This window comes from Palaemon carinicauda, chromosome 15 (genome assembly GCF_036898095.1).
Source record: "Palaemon carinicauda isolate YSFRI2023 chromosome 15, ASM3689809v2, whole genome shotgun sequence".
NCBI classification, from domain to species: Eukaryota; Metazoa; Arthropoda; class Malacostraca; order Decapoda; family Palaemonidae; genus Palaemon; species Palaemon carinicauda.
In genome coordinates this window covers 29,535,509-29,556,727 of record NC_090739.1, presented here as the reverse complement: position 1 = coordinate 29,556,727, position 21,219 = coordinate 29,535,509, and the positions used below count along the sequence as shown (strand labels likewise).

The 21,219-nt window shown below is 49.1% G+C and overlaps 1 protein-coding gene across 3 annotated transcripts in view; it reads left to right on the top strand.

Moving 5' to 3' along the window:
* LOC137654537 (transmembrane protein 181) overlaps positions 1–21,219 on the top strand; it is a 198,601-nt gene that overhangs the window by 44,717 nt on the left and 132,665 nt on the right. For all 3 annotated transcript variants that reach the window (XM_068388251.1, XM_068388252.1, XM_068388253.1), the window contains exon 4: positions 15,984–16,086. In XM_068388251.1, coding sequence (XP_068244352.1) covers positions 15,984–16,086 — 103 coding nt within the window. The remainder of the gene's footprint in view (positions 1–15,983; positions 16,087–21,219) is intronic.

Here is a 21,219-nt window from a genome sequence, read left to right as displayed (position 1 = left end):
GGCTCGGTAAAGAACGGACATGCTGCCCGTCTCTCTTGCAAAGACTTGCCTTGATTGTTTTTCTGTTTAATTTTTGTTTGTTCCAACACGGAGTACTTACCTCGAACTACTTTCTTAGGAGTATCTGGGATCTCCTCCCAACCGACCAGAATTTTGTGTAGTTTACCCTATCTCCGTTTTCTATGCAGGGGAACCTCTGGCGGAAGGATACGCGCCATGAGGCGACCCAGGGTCAGAGAGCGTGCTCGCTCAGGTCTCGACCTTCAGTAAGTTTTCTGGTCGCGTCGTGATAACATCTCGCCGCGCTCTCCTTACCCAGTGCGACCCTTTGTGTCCCCCGACCCTTTGTGTCCCACGAGGTTCCCACGTGGTCCCCTTGTGTTCATACCTTACCTTATCCTACCTTTCCTTCTGTGTTCCTGTGGCGTTTTGCTGCTTATTGGTTCGTTATGGAGAATCCCCGGCGTTGCCCCGGGCCTATGGCCGGTAAATCTTGTGGGGCTTTTCCTTCCAAGCTGGAAGTCGACCCCCACTCTTTGTGTTCGTCGTGTAGGGGCAGTGTGTGTTCCCCTACAGCCACGTGTCCTGAGTGTGAATCCTGGAATGAAGTTCAGTGGGTGTACTACGGCACCAAAAAGAAGAAGGCTACCAAAAGATCGCCAAAGAAGTCAAGCATTGCCTCGCCTCTTGCTTCGCCCGGTGCCTCTTCAGAGAGGGCTTCTCTGCCGCCTTCCCCTACCCAGAGTAGGGGACGAGGTAAGTCCGTTGCGGGGAAGCGGCCCATTGCTCTTCCCCAGGAGTCAGTGATGTCTGTTGGTGGGGATGTTGTGTCGGTTCAGGCAAGTTGGGGGCCTGAGGGAGGGACGGGAGTGTGTTCGGGAGACGAGGTCCTGTTGCCAGCAGGGCCCGTCTCTTCAGACGATCCTATGTGGGGGAAGGCCGCTACAGCCTCTTCCCCCGCTTCTTGGGTCTGCGTTTCAGGTACGTCAGCGGCCGGGGGAGACGCCAAGAAGGAAGATTCGCCGAGTTCGGACCCCCTCGCGTGGGCGCCGCCAAGGACCCCCTTCAGGTCTCCCATGAGACTGGAACAGGAGTTCGACATCTGGCTTGTCTGCAAGAAAGTGCCTTACTCTCCCCCGGCGCCATCGGCAACGCTCCCGCCCGTCTTTCTTCAACCTTCTTCACCAGCGGACCGGCACGAAGATCCACCAGCAACTCGGGACGCCTCGGACGATTCAGCACGTTCCTACCAGTCATCATTCTCCTCTTTTGGGTCGTACTCTTTCTCCTCGGAGGACGAAGGTCTGAGGGACTCGAGGAGGAGACGAGAGAGGTCCCGCAGGAAGAGGTCCCGTTCCCGTTCCTGATCACGCCACGCCAGGAGACGTTCCAGATCCCCCAGGAGGAAACACAAGAGGAGCCGCTCGTCAAAAGGCGAATGTGCGAGTCGCCATCCCCCGCAGCCACCTCCTAGGAGCTTCAGCAGCCTCGAGCACCTCTGGCTGGCTCCCTAGAGCTCCTTCACCATCCTCGCGGTACATCTCCTCCAGCAGACCCGATTTTCGACGGAAGTCATCGCACCAGGTCTCGGTCGACAGGCATAAGTCCGCGAAGGTTCCGACTTCATCCGCCCAGCGGAGAGAGTCGCCCCTTCGGACTGGCAGCCTTGTCCCGGCCTCCGGTTCTTCGATGGCCCGCCCTGAACGAAGGAATCAACCTGCCAGCACGGGGAAGCCCGCAGCTCCATGGATCTCCGCTGGAAGGAGTAGACCCATGACGGCTACTCCCGTCCCAGCGGAGCTGCCCGCTCAGCGAGTCGAGCCGCAAAGGGCTCTCCACGAGAAAAAGATTCCTCCACCTCACTCGGGACCCTCTGTCATAGACGTGCCTTCTCAGGTGGAGGACCAGTTGGCCGACGGCCTCGTGGATGGTGGCGAATGTTCGACAGACGAGGTCTCCACCTATAGGAAGGTCCTAGCCCTCATCAGGCGGAATCATAGGCTGGATGAGCCGAAACCCTCGACAGATGAAGCCTGGCTCTCCGGTCTTAGCAGGCTAGTGGATAACCCTATGCAGCAGTGGCCTTCGCTGGCTCTTCCCCTGGCGAGGGACATTAGGCTGGGTATGGACCACATAGATAGGTTCATAGCCAGCCAGGCGGACGCGCCCAGGAATCAGAGCGCCTCCAAACTACTCCAGGATCTTAAAATGCAGAAACGCTTTTATCTCACGGAGGGGCGCCGCGGAGGTCCCTATACGATGGAGCCAGTGATTGCTATCCTGAACCAGGGAGCGGCTGAAGATAGGGCATTCTCTGCTCCAGTGTGTTTTTCTCCAGCAGAAACCTCCATGATGGAGGATATGGCCCTGGATGGAGTCTGTATCGTCATGGTTGGACTGGTGGGCCTGCACGTTGGTAGGCTTTCAGGCCTCTCACGACCTCTCCGTCCCCGAGAATCAGTCCTTGCTGAGGGAGCTGATTAGTTCGGGGGGCAAAGCACTCAAGTTCCTCTCGTACCAGTCCCTCTCTCAGGCAGCCAACTGGGTCCTGTGGAAGAGGGACACAGTCCTGAGTGAGCTGGTCAGGAGACTACCGGACAGAGAGGCGAGAGCCTTGAGGAACTTACCTCTGTGGGGCGAGTCAGTGTTCCCCCTGAAGGCAGTAGAAGAGACTATGGAGAGGGTCAGGAAACTTAAGGAAGCGGGAGACCCAAGACCCCCACCGGCAAGACGACCTGCCCACAGGAGACCCTCTTCGGATGTCTCTCACCCACCCCGCGCTTCGCCGATCCAGCCTAGAAGGGACACCCCGTCGGTGTCTTGGCACCAGCCCTCGCAGCCCTCCCGTAGGGGTGCTTCAGCCCCTCAGGCGAACTTCAGGCCTACCTACTCTAGCTCCAGGAGAGGACGTTCCAGCCGCGCCTCTCGAAGGAGATAGGAAGGGAGGCCCCCTATTCCTGCAGAAACCTCAGGTAGGGGAATGCCTCAAACACTCTTGGCAAGCTTGGCCGGACCACGGAGCGGATCCGTGGACCATAGCAGTACTGAAGGAAGGGTACAGGTTGCCGTTCCTAGCGGAACCGCCCCCTCTGATCTCGGACCAGCAGGCGGAGTGCTTGGCGCCCAAGGACCCCTTAAGAAGAACAGCATTGCAGGAGGAAGTTTCGGCCATGCTCGCAAAAGGGGCAGAAGAGCCAGTCAAGGATCCAGGACCGGGGTTCTACAGCAGGCTCTTCCTGGTGGAGAAAGCGACAGGGGGCTGGAGACCGGTCATAGATCTTTCAGCCCTCAACAAGTTCGTGTGCAAGACCGACTTCAAGATGGACACCCCGAAGTCGGTTTTGGCGGTACCCAGACGTTACAATTCAGAACCCTCTGCTTCGGACTGTCGACAGCTCCTCAGGTCTTCACGAGGGTCTTCGCAACAGTCTCAGCCTGGGCACATGAACAGGGCATCCGCCTGATTCGGTACCTAGACGACTGGTTGTTGCTTTCAGCCTCAGAGGGAGCACTGAGGGTGCAAGGCGCGAAACTTCTGCGGTTCTGCGGTGTCTTGGGTATCACAATCAAACTGGAGAAGTCACAGCTGGTACCCTCCACCAGGATGACCTTCCTAGGGATGGTTCTAGACTCCCGGTTGGCGAGAGCCTTCCCCTCCGCAGAGAGACTAGACAACCTAGATCAGATACTCCGGCCCTTCCTGTTGGACCAGCCCAGGAGAGCCAAGGACTGGCAACGGTTGATAGGCCACCTCGTTTCGTTGGAGAAATTGGTCCCCCAGGGGAGGCTCAAAATCAGGGGCGTTCAGTGGAACCTGAAGGAGCTCTGGAACCAGGGGGACTCCCCGCACAAGATAGTCCCGGTGTCCCCGGAGACGAAGGAAGTTCTTAAGTGGTGGCACGACAGAACAAACACCCTCAAAGGAATGCCCTTCGCAGTCGACCCTCCGGAGATGCTGCTGTTCACGGACGCATCAAAGGATGGTTGGGGAGCCCATCTTCTCGACAAGGCAGCGAAAGGAAAATGGGACTCCGAGGAGAGGAGCCAGCACATAAACGTGCTAGAACTGATGGCCGTGCAAAGGGCATGCCGAGAGTTCGTCCATCTACTCCTTGGAAACACCGTGGCTCTGATGTGCAACAACGCCACGGTGGTGGCCTACGTGAAAAAGCAAGGAGAACTGAAGTCGAAGGAGCTGTGCAGTCTCACAATGGAATTCCTGGAATGGGCAGAGGAGGAACAGATCAAGATCACAGCCAGGTTCATTCCGGGAAAGAAGAACGTCCTAGCTGACGGCCTCAGCAGGATGGGTCAAGTAGTAGGGTCGGAATGGTCCCTACACCCAAGAGTAGCCAAGACCATCATCCTGAAGTGGGGCTCTCCGATAATAGACCTCTTCGCCACGAGGCTAAACGCACAGCTCCCCGTGTTTTGTTCTCCTGTGCCAGATCCAACAGCAGCGTTCGAGGACGCTTTTCAACATCCTTGGGACAATCTCGACGTATACGCCTTTCCCCCCTACGGGATACTCACACAAGTACTCAACAGAGTGAGTAGGGCGAACAACTTGTGGATGACTTTGGTAGCGCCCTGGTGGCTGGAGAGAGAATGGTTCGCAGACCTAAAGGAACTGGCGCGCCTTCCACCTTGGCCCCTTCCGGACAGGCCAGACCTTCTCCGACAACCTCACTTCCAAAGGTTTCACGAAAACCATCGGTCCCTCCGCCTTCAGGTTATCGAGCGTCTCCTGAGGAAGGAAGGATATTCGTCGAAGACCGCAGCAAGTATGTCAGGATACCTAAGACGGTCTTCGGTTGCGGTATACCAAGCAAAGTGGGCTACTTTTACCAAATGGTGCACCTCGAAGAACATCAGGCCGTTAGCGGCCTCCATTCACGAGATAGCCGACTTCCTGGTCTATCTGAGGGACAAAGTGGGCACGTCCATACCAGCCATCAAAGGAGTCCAGGCGGCGTTGGGCCAAGTCTTCCTCCTGAAGGGCATCGACCTAGGTGCTTCCAGACATATCTCGATGCTCATCAAGCGCTTCGAGCAGTCGTGTTCCCCCAGGCCACTAGAGTTCCCCAGTGGGATGTGGCTAGAGTGCTGAAGATGCTTTCAAAGCCCCCCTTCGAGCTTCTCAAAGATATCCTGGACAAGGAGCTCACCCTCAAGATGGTTTTTCTGTTAGCCCTTGCGTCAGCAAAAAGAGTAAGTGAGATTCATGGGCTGTCTTACGAGGTCTCACACTCGAAGGGGTGGCGAGAAGCTTCTTTCAGGTTCTTGCCTACCTTCGTAGCCAAGACTCAGAACCCAGCTGTTTGGGACCCTAGGTTTGAGGGGTTCTCAGTGCCAGCAATCCCACGTTCAGACAACCTGAGGGACTTGCTACTGTGCCCGGTCAGAACGGTACGTAAGTACCTAGAGAGAACGGCCAGACTTCGCCCCGAGACCAAGAGTCTGTTCGTCTCCTCAGGACTAGTGAAGAAGCCGGTCTCTAAGAATACGATCTCCTTCTGGCTGCGGCACGTAATCATGAGAGCCTACGACAGTTCAGGGGTCTCTCTTCCGGGAAAGCCTAGACCCCATGACATTAGGGGCCTGAGTACTTCGTTGGCCTTCGAGAGGAACATGGCAGTGGTCCAGATCCTGAGAGCAAGCACATGGTCAAGGCAGTCCACCTTTACGGCTCACTACCTAAAGAATGTTCGAGAAAATCCTAGGACTAGTTCTTTCTTGGCCCTGTCATTTCTGCGCTCTAAAAGATTTAAGGTGTAGCCCCGGGGAAGCCGTGGGTGGTAAGTCCTAGAGACACAGGTTCCTTTCTTACCTTTTCCCCCCTATCACCCTTCCCCTACATGACCCTTGAGTCCTTCACCTTTCATGGGATACACTGTCAGTGAATTAATACGTCTATCAGGATTTTTACAGAGGTGAGTTACTTAGACACTAAGATAGTTTTTTGTGTAGTTTTCCCTAATTTCTCGTTTCTATTTTTAGGTCAGCAGAACCTAGCCTCCTATCTAGGTTCCTCTTTTCCTTTCGTCATCGGTCTCTAGGTCCGGAAGGCCACACCCACCTCCTAAAGTATAAGTCTCCTAAGAAAGTAGTTCGAGGTAATTACTCCGTGTTGGAACAAATCACAAATTTTAAGTAATTTGTATTTTTCCTAACAGCACTTACCTCGAACTACTTACGGGTTATGGCCCACCCATCCTGCCCCGAGTGCCTTACAGGACTATTAGAAACCTATCTATCATAAAACTTACTGAATGTCGAGACCTGAGCGAGCACGCTCTCTGACCCTGGGTCGCCTCATGGCGCATATCCTTCCGCCAGAGGTTCCCCCGCATAGAAAACAGAGATAGGGTAAACTACACAAAATTCTGGTCGGTTTGGAGGAGATTCCAGATACTCCTAAGAAAGTAGTTCGAGGTAAGTACTGTTAGGAAAAATACAAATTACGTAAAATTTTTCTCTTTTGTGTGTGTTTTTATCTTATACATATATATGCATGTATATATGTATAAATGGAAATATACTCTTATGTTGTTAAATACTTGTAACTTTAATTACTGTTGACAACGTATTCGGCGGTCTCCACCGTAAGGGAGTTGTCATTGTTTTGCTACTACTCCCCTACCTTGCTGCCCTCCCCTGCGTGGGTACAGCAGGTTCTCAATACTCCCGTGTGTTTGTTTCATTACCTGAGTTAAAGATTTTAACAGTTCAGCTCCCTTTCGAGGAATTCTCTTACAAGGAAGGTGACTTATTTCCCAAATAGTTCATGTTATGCAGCGGAGTTATGAATTGTAATTCATCACAACTTTTATTTCCTTTTCTAACAGAGAGCAGCGACGTGGAACGCAAGGCCGATGGCCTGTGGCAGCTCGTGAGCTGCCCATGTTACGAGGTAGCACTCATTGCCGACCTTCAACTTGGACAAGGCTTGTTGATGGGAAGCATAGATTGCTGTCAGGAGGTTCGCCTCCAGGGGTTGGAGAACCTTCCCTTACGAGGGAGTGTTACCCTTCCCCAGTGTTGGGCTGCTCCCCCTATCCAAGAGAGAGAGCTTCCCCACTTCAGCCTTTCAACAACCTTCCCTCTTTTGGGAAGAATTGCTAACAGCTCAATGAGATCTGTTCCTGCTATCTCATCGCCGAAGACTGTGCTTCTTCACTTTGAGTGGGGAAAAGCAAGTCCAAGGCTTGTTCCTCCTTTGAGGGGACCTTCTCCTGTTTGCGAGAGAGATTGTTACACCTATGCTTTTTTCCCATTGAGCTGGGAGAAAGCTTGTCTTAGGCGATGTCCTCCTTCGGGAGGACTTCTCTCCCGTTCACAAGAGAGATTATTACGCCTACGCTTTTTTTCCATAGAGCTGGGAGAAAGCTTGTCTTAGGCAATGTCCTCCTTTGGGAGGACTTCTATCTCGTTCGCGAGAGAGTTTATTACGCCTATGCCTTTTTCCCATAGAGCTGGGAGAAAGCTTGTCTTAGGCGATGTCCTCCTTCGGGAGGACTGCTCTGTCGCTCGCAAGATAGTTTGTTCAGTGACCAATATATGTTGTACGCCTTAGCTTGTTTCCCTTAGTGCTGGGAGAATGCTTGTTCTAGGCAATCTCCTTCGGGGGAACTTTCCTCTCTTTCGCGAGAGAAAACTTGTAGGAGTTTGCTGATCCACTAGGGGTGGTGGCAGAGCTTTCTCCAAAGCAGGTTTCCCCTTTGGGGGAACGAGTCTCTCGCTCTCGAGAGAAGACCGCCTCTGTATATCGGCGGTCCCTCCTTACGCTTATGGTTCTCCAAGGGCGGAGCGAGAGCCTTGTCTTAAGCGATGTTCTCCTTCGGGAGAATAAACCTCCCTGCGGAGGAGTTATCTTTAGAGCTGGATCAGTCTCCCCCTCAGGTGGAGTCTGCTCTGCGTTCTTCTCCGGAGGATCGTAGGGTGGAGTTGTTTGTGACCCCTCTCCATCCTGGATGTTCTTATCCTCAAGCTGGGAAGAGACGTCTTTTTGAATCTGCTGGTTCTCCTCGCGATGATTGTGAGCCTTCAGGCTCTCATGTTGATCCTGCGGGTTCTCATGACCCTACGAGTCCTTCGGGCCTCCGTCGCGCTGGACTTTCGAGTTCACGCAACTTGGAACCTTCGGGTTTCAGTTACGCTGAGCCTTCGGGCTCTCATAACGATGGTTACGCTGCTCCTTCGGGCTCTCGTACCATCAGTCACGCTGACCCTTCGGGCTCTTGTACCATCAGTCACGCTGACCCTTCGGGCTCTCGTACCATCAGTCACGCTGACCCTTCGGTGTTTCGTGACAAGGAAACATTCGGTTTCCTGTTGGGGTACCCTTCGGGGTCTTGCAACACAAGTTACCCTGAACCTTCGGCCTCTCGTGCCCTTAGTCATGCTAACACTTCGGTGTCTCGTGACATGGAAACTTCGGTTTCCCGTTGCGCTGACCCTTCATGGTCTCGCAACACAGTTTATGCTCGTAACATCGGTATCGCTGAGCCTGTAGGCTCTCGTGCCGAATGCTACGCTGAACCTTCTGGTTCTTGTACCTTTAGTCATGCTGACACTTTGGTGTCTCCTGACAGGAACTTCGGTTTCTCGTTGCACTGACCCTTCGGGGTCTTGCAACACAGAACACGCTGAACCTTCAGGTTCTCGTGACCCTCATCTTCAAGAGTCTTACTCTTATGACAGAGAGTTATTGGACTTTCGTCGTGTTGAGCGTTCGCGCTCGCGCAACCTGCGCTACCTTGAACCTCTGGGTTATTGTAGCAAGGAGTTATCTCCTAAGTGCGCGACCCGTAGGGGTTCACATGATCACGATGAACCTTCTGGTTCTCGTGAACCTAGTCACCAAGAGTTCTATTCTTACGACAGAGAGTTTTCAGACTTGTCGTGGAGAGCATGCGCCCGACCAACTTGGTGCACAACTCTCGCGTGTGATCATCGTCTGACTAACTTGGCGCACGTGACCCATCCTATGCGCGCGAACAACTCTCCACGCACGACCTTCTAAACGTGCGCGAACAACTCTCCACGCACGACCTTCTAGGCGCGCGCAATGAGCGTTATGTTGAAGCGCGCGACCATCTCAGCGTGCGTGGCCACCTTGGCGTGCGCGATCAACACCATGTTGAACTCTCAGGCGCGCGCATCCCAACTGGAGTTAGTGATGAGGTTCCTAGCCACTTGAGTTCTGACAGAGCGCGGGATCGTGGTTCACGATTCTCTGTTACTCCCCCCTCCGGATTCCCACCTCTAGACACATCTCTTCCTCGTGTTTTGTCACGTGACAGAACAGCATCGCTCGACGCTCTCCAAGTGCCGGCTCTTGATGTTCTTGCGTCTCAGTCATGAGAGGGCTCTCACGGCTTAACATCCTCGCGGAACCAAATCCGCCTATCTTCGGTGGCTACCTCTTCCTTGGAGAGAGACACCCATCAGTCCCTCCAGTCTCATAGGCCTCCATCACCGCAGAGACAGCAGTCGCCCACGCTACTACGCCCAGATCCTATCTTCAAGGGTAAGCCTGTGCTGATCTTGCCTGCTGGGAAGCCTCCCTCAGGCAAGATGGTTGAGAAACCTGCCGAAGTTCCTCAACTTAAAAGGATACCTGCTGCCTAAGGGTTTCCGTCTCCCTACAGGTAACTATAACATAGTTCCTTTGGGTTCTGATCATGCTTCTGGTGGGGTTCACACGACACGATTCCTGAAGATTCCATAAGGAATTAGCGACAGAGTTCCTGCGGGTTCTCATCACAACAATCCCTTAGGGTCGCACGAAATAGATTCACGATCTCTTAGGGGAGTGAGAAAGGAATTCACTAAATGAATTCAGAACCCCTTGGGATGGGGGATGGATCTTCCAGCATAGCGTGACTTGTTATGTCACTCTACACTCCCAGCTGATCACTATGTAAGCTAGGCTGGTCTTGCCAGCACTGATCCTTTCGTTTTCGAACGAACCACCGTCATCTTCCCTCCACCCTCCCACTTTGAGTGGTTGGGTTACCAGGTGGCTTGTGATATTTTCTCATCATCAAGAAACCCTCAACAGCCGGGATGGAAATTAGCGGGGAATGAAAAATTCTTTTCATTCCAGTTCATTTCCCCTGGCAGGCCTTGCCTGAATTAGACGGTAGTTTTCTCACTAGCGAGAAAGTGTTCGATGGCAACTCCTTCGGGTAAGCGGTCGATGGCAATCTATGGTCTTGTTGAAGCAAACCCCCACATACAAGTCTTCATCCTTTTTCGGGAGACTGGTTCCTGAGAAGAACTTCAACGGGTGTTGTTAAAACTTCATAAAGGCCGTAAGCCTTCCCGGAGAACGTGCTCTATCCAAGACAAAATCGTGAGGTAATTGTCATAAACTCGAGTTCTACCGTTTGATTGAGTCAGCCGCAGCCCGTCCTTGTACCTCGGGTATAACAACTTACCGTTTTACACGATAGGCCTCTGAGACTTTTTATTCTACCCTTACAGGGTTATTTTCTCAAACAATTAATCCCGAAGGAACAGTGTTATCTTACGTTTTAGAACGATAGCAACAGCGTTGGCAGCTTTTCATTACGTTTACGAACGTTTCAAACCCCGGCCACAGGGAACTAGACATCCTTGTCTGTGTATGAACGCTAGCTAGCACCTCCCATAAAGAGGAGATGCAAACCAAAGGAGAAATGATCGCTTTTATAACTGTATATTTTGTTTGACAACATGTGCGCTCTCATTCAAAAAATTATTACAGCTAGTCAACGATCAAAAATTCCTTGGGCAATACTGTTGCGATTCCTCGCACATACATTATTCCCGCAATCAGATTCGTTGCAAACGTTTCCTAGAGCTAGAGATTACGCATGCGCTAGCGCAGATGGGCAAGTACATATGCGTGCAAGCCAGCTTTCTACCAATAATGAACCTCATTTTATTAAGTTGTATAGCTATATCCCTTACTGAAACCAGATTATTCAGTACATTACTTGGCTACTTTCCTGTAACCAGACATACGGCATTTACGTTCTGCCTTATAGGCATTTTTTCCTTTCTCTCGATCGGAAGTCTTAGTTTCCTATAGTGACTCTGACCGGAAACTTCTAATAAGCATATCTGTCCCCTAGTAGGGAACATTCAATTCAAATGCTATTTTATCGATCGGAGACGGAGAAGTACGAATGTTTTCGTACTAAGATGGAGGAATCTCCGTTACGAACGTTTTCAGCGTTCTCCAACTGAGTTCCGGACACGACTTTAAGTCGAGCTACGCATGTATGCTTGTCATGCTCACAGTTCGGTGTTACTATTTCGTAGTAGACTTATGCGTATTACGCATCCAACAATAGATTGAAGATACATCTCAATCCCTTCTTGGGGTTGGTTGGATGTGTTCCGTAATTACCATCCGGTCTCCTGTGCCGAAGGCGATCTCTATGGAGATTTGCTCTTATAACATAAGGTGTACTGATTAACTGGTTTACCTTTTGGTATCGGTCTTATTCGGCCAACCCCCACTAGATTGGTGGCAGTTGGAGGGAGGACAGGCTCCTCCCCTTCATTACAAGAACGTGCAAGTAATTACAAGTCTTGCCATCACCTCGAGATGTGTTTAATGCTATGCAATCTCCCCTCCCCCTCGCTGGACGAACCGTGGATGGTGAGTGGCAGAAGAGAGCTTCTGCAAAGAGTCCTATCTAATCGTCTCCCCTCTAGTTCTGATGCTCTCTTTAATGCATCAAAAGGGGGGGGGGGGGTTGTATATGCCGCACCATTCCATCCTCGTCCGTCGGCCCAATTCAGAAAGGTACCAGCATTCACCTCTTTTAGAGAACCATCCAGCAGTAGGAAGCCTCAGATGGGCAGAGGACAGCTAGGTGCCCCCCATCCGCTCGCATCACTCCTGGTACAGAAATGTGCTTGCAGATAATCTGAACAGGACCACCCAGATAGTGGGCTCCTAATGTCTTTGAATCATCTTGTATCCAATAAAGTTTTAACTTTGGGAATCCCCCGACTGGTCATGAAACCACCCTGAACTTTAGGCTCCCACTTAACCATTCCCCAGTCCTGGAACACCAGGCCCTCGAACAAGATGTATTCCAAGATCGGTGGGGCAGCTTAGAGGTGTACGCTTTTTTCCCCCATTCGGTCTGGTGAGAAAGTCCTCAGCCAAGTCAGGATAAGCAAGATCTTATCAATGACTCCAATAGTTTCACTATGGCATCACGCAGAATGGTTCCCGGACCTTCTGCAACTCCAGATGGAGTTCCGAGGGATCTTCCTCCACGACACGATCTTCCAAGCAGCCACATGCTAACACTTTCCAAAGCCATAGCTTTGCTTCAACTTCATGCCTAGGATGGAGGCCGTTCACAACGAGTTGTGGAAAAGATGTCTGGGCACCTCAGACACTTTTCAGTGTCATTCTTCCAGACGAAGTTTTTGGTCCTTTGGGACTGATGTCAGGGAAGGGGATTCCCTCCCTTTGATGCCTTTACTTATACAAAGTTTGAGATAACTTGTCCCCCGTCTGATCTCATCCTCCTCCTGGGAACGCGGTTCGGGTCCTTCAGTCCCTGAAGGCCCCTCCCTACGAACCTTTATGCCAGGCAGCATATCACTTCCTTACATGGAGGACGGCCCTTTCGACTCACTTGAGCTTTGACCAAGAGAGTTAGTGTGTTGTATGATCCATCTTCTGATGTCTCCTATTCTAGGAGACGGGGAGAAGTAATCCTCAGTGACGTCCATGAGTTGATTGCCAAAACTCAAAATCCGAGTGTGGTGTACCCTAGGGCACAGCCCATTCCAGATAGATTCTTCGTTTGGTAACCGAAGACCCTTTCAACTGAGGTTTTACCTAGCAAGGAGTCTGTGGTGTTACCTTAAAAGAACGGCAATCTCCAATGCTGTACAGAAATCCCTTGATTGTGGTCAGGAAGTTCGTATGATTGGCCTTGATTTTAGTGCTGCCTTTGACCATGTTAATCATGAGGCCCTTATTTTCAAACTCAAACAGTTGGGAGTGGGTGGGTTGTTTCTTTCATTATTATTTATTTTTTAAGTAATAGATCTCAGGAGTTGTTGTTGATGGGCACCATAGTGAGTATAGGAATGTGATATCCGGTGTTCCACAGGGTAGTGTTCTTGGCCCATTACTTTTCATACTATATACACATGACATGTGGTTTGGCCTAGTAAACAAGCTTGTTGCATATGTATGCAGATGATGCTACTCTCTTTGCACCAATTCCATCCCCTGAATGTAGATCTGGGGTTGGTGGATCCCTTAATAGAGATTTAGCTAAAATTAGTGCATGGTGCAAATTATGTGGTATGAAGTGGAATCCTATCAAAACTCAAAGTATGATTGTAAGTAGGTCAAGGACGGTGGCTCCTCAACATCCGGATCTCAGTATTGATAATGTTTCTTTAAATTTGTATGATTCTTTTAAAATTTGAGTTGTGATTCTCGACAGCAAATTTACTTTTGAGAAACACATTAGGTCTGTGTCTTCTTCAATTGCACAAAAAATTGTCTTATTGAGAAAGTCTTTTAAGATTTTCGGTGATCAATCTATTCTGAAGAAGTGTTTTAATTCTTTCATTCTACCTTGTTTTAATATTGTTCTCCTGTCTGGTCTTCAGCTGCTGATTCTCATCTTAATTTGTTGGACAGAAACTTATGGTCTATTAAATTTCTAATTCCTGATTTAGATATTAATCTTTGGCACCATCGTCAATTAGTTCATTATGCATGTTACATAAGATTTTTCATAACTCTGACCATCCTTTACATTCAGATCTCCCTGGACAATTCTAACCTGTTGGTAATACTAGGCTGGCAGTTAATTCTAATAGCCAGGCCTTCTCCATCATGAGGCTCAATACTACACAGTATTCTAGAAGTTTTATTCCAGCTGTTACCAAGTTGTGGAATGATCTTCCTAATCGGGTAATTGAATCAGTAGAACTTCAAAAGTTCAAAGTTGGAGCAAATGTTTTTATGTTGACCTGGCTGACTTGAGTCTTTTTATAGTTTATATATTACATATCGGTTTTTGACGTTGTTAATAGTTTATATAGGACATATCTGTTTTGACGTTTTTACTGTTTTAGTATAATTTATTATTAATTTTTTCTCATCATTTATTTATTTCCTTATTTCCTTTCCTCAATGGGCTATTTTTCCCTATTGGAGCCCTTGGGCTTATAGCATCTTGCTTTTCCAACTAGGGTTGTAGCTTGGCTAGTAATAATAATAATAATAATAATAATAATCGCCCCTGTTTGTTGGCACTGTTGACCAACACGGGGAAGGTCAAGAGGAGGATCACAAGGATTTCCTTCCCCTCTGGGATCAGAAGGCTGTTGAGTTTGCTCTCACTCTAGATCCTCCTCCTAGGAACCAGAGCTTGTAACGTCAGTGGCGTTGTTACGTCCCTGGCGTTCAAGAAACTACTCGGTGGCGTAGATACTGTAAGTGGGCATGTGGAAGCGTCAATCGACCTTCATGGCCCACTGCCTGCTAAGACGTAACCCACAGGAACATGAGACCTTTTCCATCGGTCCTGTGGTGGTCGCACAACAAATGGTCTAAACACCTCAGGCTCCTTGATGGACAAGTTGCAGAGGGTTGAGGGCTGAAGTTACCCGGGTTAGTCTGGGGTGAATGAGTAAGAATGACTGGCTCCTTTCTTCCTTTCACCTTCTCCCCTCTGGGGAAAACAGCTCTGCAAGCCTCAGCATAGCTGACCTCACCTCGCTGCAGGTAAGACTCATTTCCCTTGTGCCTCTTAAGTATAGAATAATACTTTGTTACGTCCCCATTACCTTTTTGAGGGAGGGTATTGGGTAAGTCTTGAGAACAATAGGTTTGTACTCAAGTTCCTATGTTAAAGACAAGCCCCATTGATAGTTCCACTCACACACAAGCTTCTGCGAGCCGCTATCAGTGCATTACCTCATACCGGCACTTGATTTTAGTGAGGGTAAGGCTCCTTCTACTAGCAATTACAGATCAAAATAGAGAGGACTCCGGGTCATGACCAAGACCAGTTGGTGAGGACTTCCTCCCTCCAAAGAGTAAGTCACCCCTATAAATAGCGGAGGGTTTGTATTTACGCCGGAGCAAATAAGGGATTTTGACGAAGGAAAAATCTATTTCTGGGCGAGGAACCTTTGTCACTCGGTGAAATGCTCCTTAAAGCACCATTTCAAAGGTATAAATACTGCTAAATATACCAGAGAAAAGAGTTGCATGGAATGCTAGGAATATATCCAGCTCACTCACCCCTAAAAGGTGTCGGTATTAAAACTGGGGCGAGTGATACCACCACCAGAGGTCCCTTTCCAATTAGATTTCTCCCTAGATTTCACTACAGCTACTGCCCCCCCCCCCCCCCCCCCACCACCACCATTACCTGACCTTCTCCCTTCATTCCTTGTTAGCACCCGTGAACGTTCGGATGATTTGGAAGTAATTTGTATTTTTCCTAATATGCAAACCTGGAGCTATTTATACAAATTGGTCCGCCACCCTGTCCCCTGAGAAGTCCTGCCATAAGCAAAGTGGTTACTCAGCCGAGAGGTGTGAGTGAGCGGGGTAGCCAGTCTACCCCCCCCCCCTGCTAACTAGCGGATGAGGTAGTTATCCCTCACTAAGATTATCATGGCTTGTCTTTCAGCTACGCCGAAAGTATACCCCTTTAAATAGCTCCAGGTTTGTATACAGTACTGTACTAGGAAAAATACAAGTTACTTCCAAATTTTTTATTTTGAATATATTTTTGATTTCATGTTCATAAGTAGATTTCTTAGTTCAGAAGCTCATTTAAGTATTCAGTATTGTCATATATATGACAAGTATCATGATGAAATGCACAGATCTGAAAATAATTAAGATATAAACGACTATAGGCCCCTCATTTCCAAATTGTTATTCTTGATGTTAACAAGCCTCTTTTTTTTTAATTTGTTTTCAGAGCAGTCGTTTAGGAGAGAATTTCATCTGAGTGTGTCAATAGAAGGTCTAAATAGAGAGCATAAAACTGAATCTCTACTTTCAATAGATAAACCTCATAATCGGTATGTATGCTTTTATTTTTGGAGGCGTCTGTCACAGCATATTTCCATTTTTTACATGAAACACATTGTATTTTATCTGAAGGTTCTTTTTAGGGAATAAAATATAGAAATACTTATCTTTTGATGATATATTAGCCATTAATATTTTCATGAAACTCCCCAACTCCCCTGATGTTCATATTGCTCGCTCTTGATGCTTTGTTGATGTTTACCCCAAAAGTTCGTGTTCTCTCTCCCTGTAAAATCTTTACCCCATGCAGTTTGATGACAACAAACTAGTCCAGGACACAATTGCTTACCTCCTGCTTCTCAGTTTATCTCAACGCTGGTGTCTGATAAGGCATTCTTATTTGCCCTGCAATACAAATAGATTTTGGTAGTTTATTTTGAACTAATAAATCACAAAGGCTCAAGTTTTTCCTGACTTTTTATAACGTAAATGTATATCCACAGGTGGCCACAGTGTTTTGTTTATACATATGGACATTGATTAGATAGTTGCCATCAACTGCCAGATGGTGTAGTGGTTCGAAGAGGGGAATGCATTTTGCAGGGGGGAGAATTGGAAATATTTTTTTTCTGGAAAACATCGATACAGCTTCAATTAGAAACAATATGAACATCAAGTGAGTATAGAAATAACAAATTTTATCCTTAAAATTGTTTTTATGTGTAATTTTTTTCTTAGATTTGAGCAGGTTTTTGAAAATTAGCATTTCTGATTTAGAAAAAAACGCCTCTGATGCCAAGTGCAATTTTAAATGCCCTTGGTTGTTTGCTGATGATTGAAATTATTATTCGGGTACTAATCCTCTTTATTTAAATGGTAAGCACAACATACACATACTCATGCTCTGTTAGTATGACATAAAAAATATTTAAAAAGATTAAAACTTAGTGACATGGCTTGTTACAAAGATGGTGTGAGTTCCTTTGATGATATGTAGGTACTATAATTGGGTTTGAAAAGTTCCAAAGACCACTTGTTTAAAAAATTAATAAGCATAGGTAGAACTTGAATATGAGAGTTTACTTTTGATCATATAAAGTTGTTCCATTACTAACAAATTTTCCATTATTTATTTGGATTATCTTTTGGAGAAGCTGGAAGGTAGCCAGTAGACTTGAAGTGCAAGATGGCAACCCTGCCTAATCGCTTGAGCGGGTAGGCTGGGGGTACCCAGCCACTTGTATATATACTCACAGTTGTGAGGTACGTCACTTTTTCTATTGGCTTGGTAGAGATCGGACATGTCCTGTCTCTCCCTAGAGGCCTAGACTGTCATTGAACTTTTTTTATTTCTTTTTCTTTTTCAGGTATACGTGTTCTCTTACGATCGCCTTCATGCAGACCTGTTCTGTGTGCGAGGGTGCTGCGTTGGATACCGACCCACACTCCCTGTGTCCTTCGTGTAGAGAGCATCGATGCGAGCAGGGTTCGCCCTGTGCAGAGTGTAGGGAGTGGCCTACCTCCCAACGGAAGAAATTTGGATGGCGCAGGAAGAAGGCCAAGCGTGATTTTTCTCCCTCAGGGGTGAGGAAAGCATGCTCCTCTTCTTCTCACACTCCCAAACCTCCTTCAAAAACTCCTTCTCGCTCGCGCTCTTCTGAGGGACAATAGAGTAGGAGCGCAGAACGACTAACTCCTTGGCAACCCCGGGGCACTGGGGGCTTAGTTGCTTCCTCTAGAGGAGCAACTTCACCACTAGCTGCTGGGGAGCCATTCTCCCTTTCAGATGTACTGCAGGTGTGGCTAACCTAAGGGATTACAGGACCCTCTTCGAAGGAAGAACTTCTGCGTTTCCTTCAGCGCAGTGCTAGGAAGGACCCTTCTCCAGAGCCTTTAACATCTCATGCTCTGGAGTTGTGCGAAGTCCATATGCTGCCCTCTCCTGGACCTTTAACGCTCGAACAAGGCGATTCCTTGCGTTCGCCCCTCCAATAGCCTACTGCTGATGACGACCCTACTCTCCATCCTGGGACGTTGTTGTCCTGTAACCTCCAACCTTCTGTTTCTTCTCACAGGAACCCGTCGTGTGCAGGTGATAATTTTCCGGTAACCAGCGTTCCTACCACCAGCAGCGCGATAGGATGAGCCTCGCCATTGCCTCGCCCTTCGGGACACTTCTCCTGATCGCCGTTCGTGATGATCGGAAGATCAACTGGATCGTAGGTCATCACGTTCCGAATGCTCTTCTTCTGGAAGGCATTTTTGCTCTAGAGCTTCATGCTCACGAGACCTTCAGTCTCAACTCTCTCCTCGGAGGCGTTCCTCTTCACAAGGAGAAGTCTTGCAATTATGTTCTGTGAAATCACGAGCATCCCAGTCTAGAATTAGGTCCACACTTTAGTGTTCTAGATCACGAGGACGACGCTCTCATTCATGAGGGCGGCATTCACGCTCGCGAGGGCGCCGTTCATGAAAAAGACGTTCACGTTTGCGAGACCGATGCTCACGTTCGCGAACTAGACATTCACAACGGTCACGGCGTTCTCGAACGAGAGCTAGACCCTCCCGTTCACGAACATTTCGTTCACGATGACGACCCGATTGTTCTCGATCAAGGTCTAGACATACCTTGTCTAGAGGTAGAGGTAGGCATTCGGGCAGCCCATCAGCACGTAGCCCCTCAACCTGGCCTTCACATGAGACTGACCGTCCCTCAGACAGGGGTCCTGCTAAACCTCCAGTGCCGTTTACCGCCTGGGAAGTGTTAGCATAGTGTTCGCCTATACCACACTTGGAATTGCTTCTCGATGTGACACGTTCTCCAATGCTCAGGGTTGTCTCCACCCAGAGGCCCTCTCTACCGACTTTGTCGGAACATAAGTACTTCTTTGCGGTAGCAGGAAGGCGTTAGACCTTCCTCTTCTAGTATGACTCCTAGAGCTCCCGTTGCGAGCACTTCTTCCCGTGAATCTCTCCTGTTGACGCATGAAACTCGTGATTTTGTGTGCAAATCTCATGATTTTGTGAGCAGATGTGTCGGAACCGCAAGTAAGTGTGGTACCAACACCTCCGCCTCCGGCTTCTACCACCTCCAGTGGTAGGCCAATACCCTTTCCAGAGGGTTTTAAGGAGCCTCCTAATAGGTTCGCTGATGTTCCTATTAGTCCAGATCGTCCTTCTCGTCCATTGAAGGAACGTCTTCCTCTGCCACAGACACTCTCCCTTGCGTCGACAAAGCTCCTTCTAGAGCTCCCCCTAAGGGATGTTCTCTTGGACCTTCAAGGGAAGCCCATAGCTTACCTAAAGGTTCTGAGCTTCCTGCATGGGTAAGCACTTACCTCTCCACCCTGCAGAAGTCTCTGGGTGTGGATCCTCCACCGCCACAACCTCCGACTACCCCAGTCAGAGTTCGTCCCTTGGGAGTCTAGACCATAGGAGGAGATCAATGTCGGACAAGGCACTTGGATCACTTTCATCTCGTGCCAAGGGTCCTCCTTCTTCTGACTCTTACATGGCCAACCTGCCTTTTACTCCAGTTAAGGCAACGGTAATTATGACCAAGAAACAGAGGAGAAGGATGATGGGCGTAACACCACCTCACCTTGACATCATCCTCCCTAGCATGAGTACGGACATAGGCTCCTCGCCCAGGTAGATAACTGTCCATCCCTTCAATCCTCAAGAAATTAAGGTAGTGCCTCCTGACCAGCGTCCGATTTCGTTACCTCCTCCAGAGGAAGAGCCTTCTGACCCCTCTGCCAATGCTTCGTGTGCCGGTGCCCCTAAAACTTCGCAAGTTCCCCCTCCTAAGACCATGGAGGAACATCCTGTGCGTAGGAAGTCGAAAGACACCAACACGAAACTCAAGAACGCTGCGGCAAGGGAAGCTCGTATCGCTGAGGCACAGAGAAGGTCCCCTGTGGGGGGTCCCTCAAGCAATACTGTTGACGACCCTGACCTACCCCAGGTTCCAGACGTGAGCCTGGAGGAGAACAACCCCTTGGATACTGATGATGAAAATCTTCCAAAGGCGGCTATTCCGAACTTCCACTCTGAGCAAGAGAGACGTGAGTTGGAGCACATCTTTTGGCAGGTCTTCTCTTGTATGAGGGCCATTAATAGGCTGTCTACTCCTGATACTATTACCCAGGAGGGTAAGGACATGGTTCTCGATGAGATATTCGAGACCCAGAAGTCTCCCAGGACCAGTGCAGTTTTGCCTTGGTCTAAAGGCTTAACGGCCGCCAAAAGGAAGGCTATCGCTCAGATAGCCGGAACTTCTAGTTCCTTGAGGGCAGGTTCCTCCTCCTGGTCTCTTATACTTCCTTTTGTCCTACAAAGGAAGTACTATGAGATCGAAGGGGAACCTCATTCCACCGTGTCCCTCGACCCATCAGTAGAGTCCCTAATGAAGGGTCCTCCGACTCAAACCTTCTCCTCTCTGAGGGCCTCCCTCTTGGCAGTTAAGCTTCTTAACATAGAGAGAGGCACAAATTACGCCATGCAGGCAGCTTCGTGGCTTGACCTATGGCTAGGATCCTTGGGCTTCATGATCTTTCGAAGGAGTCGACCAGGAAGACTTTGGAATCTTTCCTTTTGTCGGATACCTGAACTTTTGAGTTCGTATCGCACCACGTCGTCAATTTGTGGGCAAACGCTGTGCTCAAGAGAAGAGACACCATCATTGGGAAATTCCAAAAAACAAGTGCCAAAGGTAGAAGTGTCCCGGTTGAGGAACTCCACCCTTGAGGGTTCTTCTCTCCTCGTCCCAGAGGAGATAGAGAGGGCTGCTGAACGATGGAGAAAATTGTCAAACGATTCTCTCCTTCATAGGCCCATGACGTTGAGACCCTATGGCAGACCTTCCCAGTCATCTCGGAGTCAGCAAGCACCTTCTTTTTCTCACCCTTCAGCCTCTAGGTCCTCAGGACCTACAAAGGTATCTAAACTGCCCTTTCAATCCAAAGGCGAGAAAAGGACCAAGTCCTTCAGAGGTAAGAAGGGAGGAAAGGAAAGTGGCCGAGGTGGTCACTCCCACTAGGACTGGCATTCCTCTTCATCTACCACCTGTGCATGCAGCTCCTCTGACAGAGGTGGCAGTTTCACGAAGCAGATCATTGGACAGTCGAAGGGATTGCTCAAGGGTATTGCGTCCCGTTCATTCGATCCCTCCCTTTTTTTGA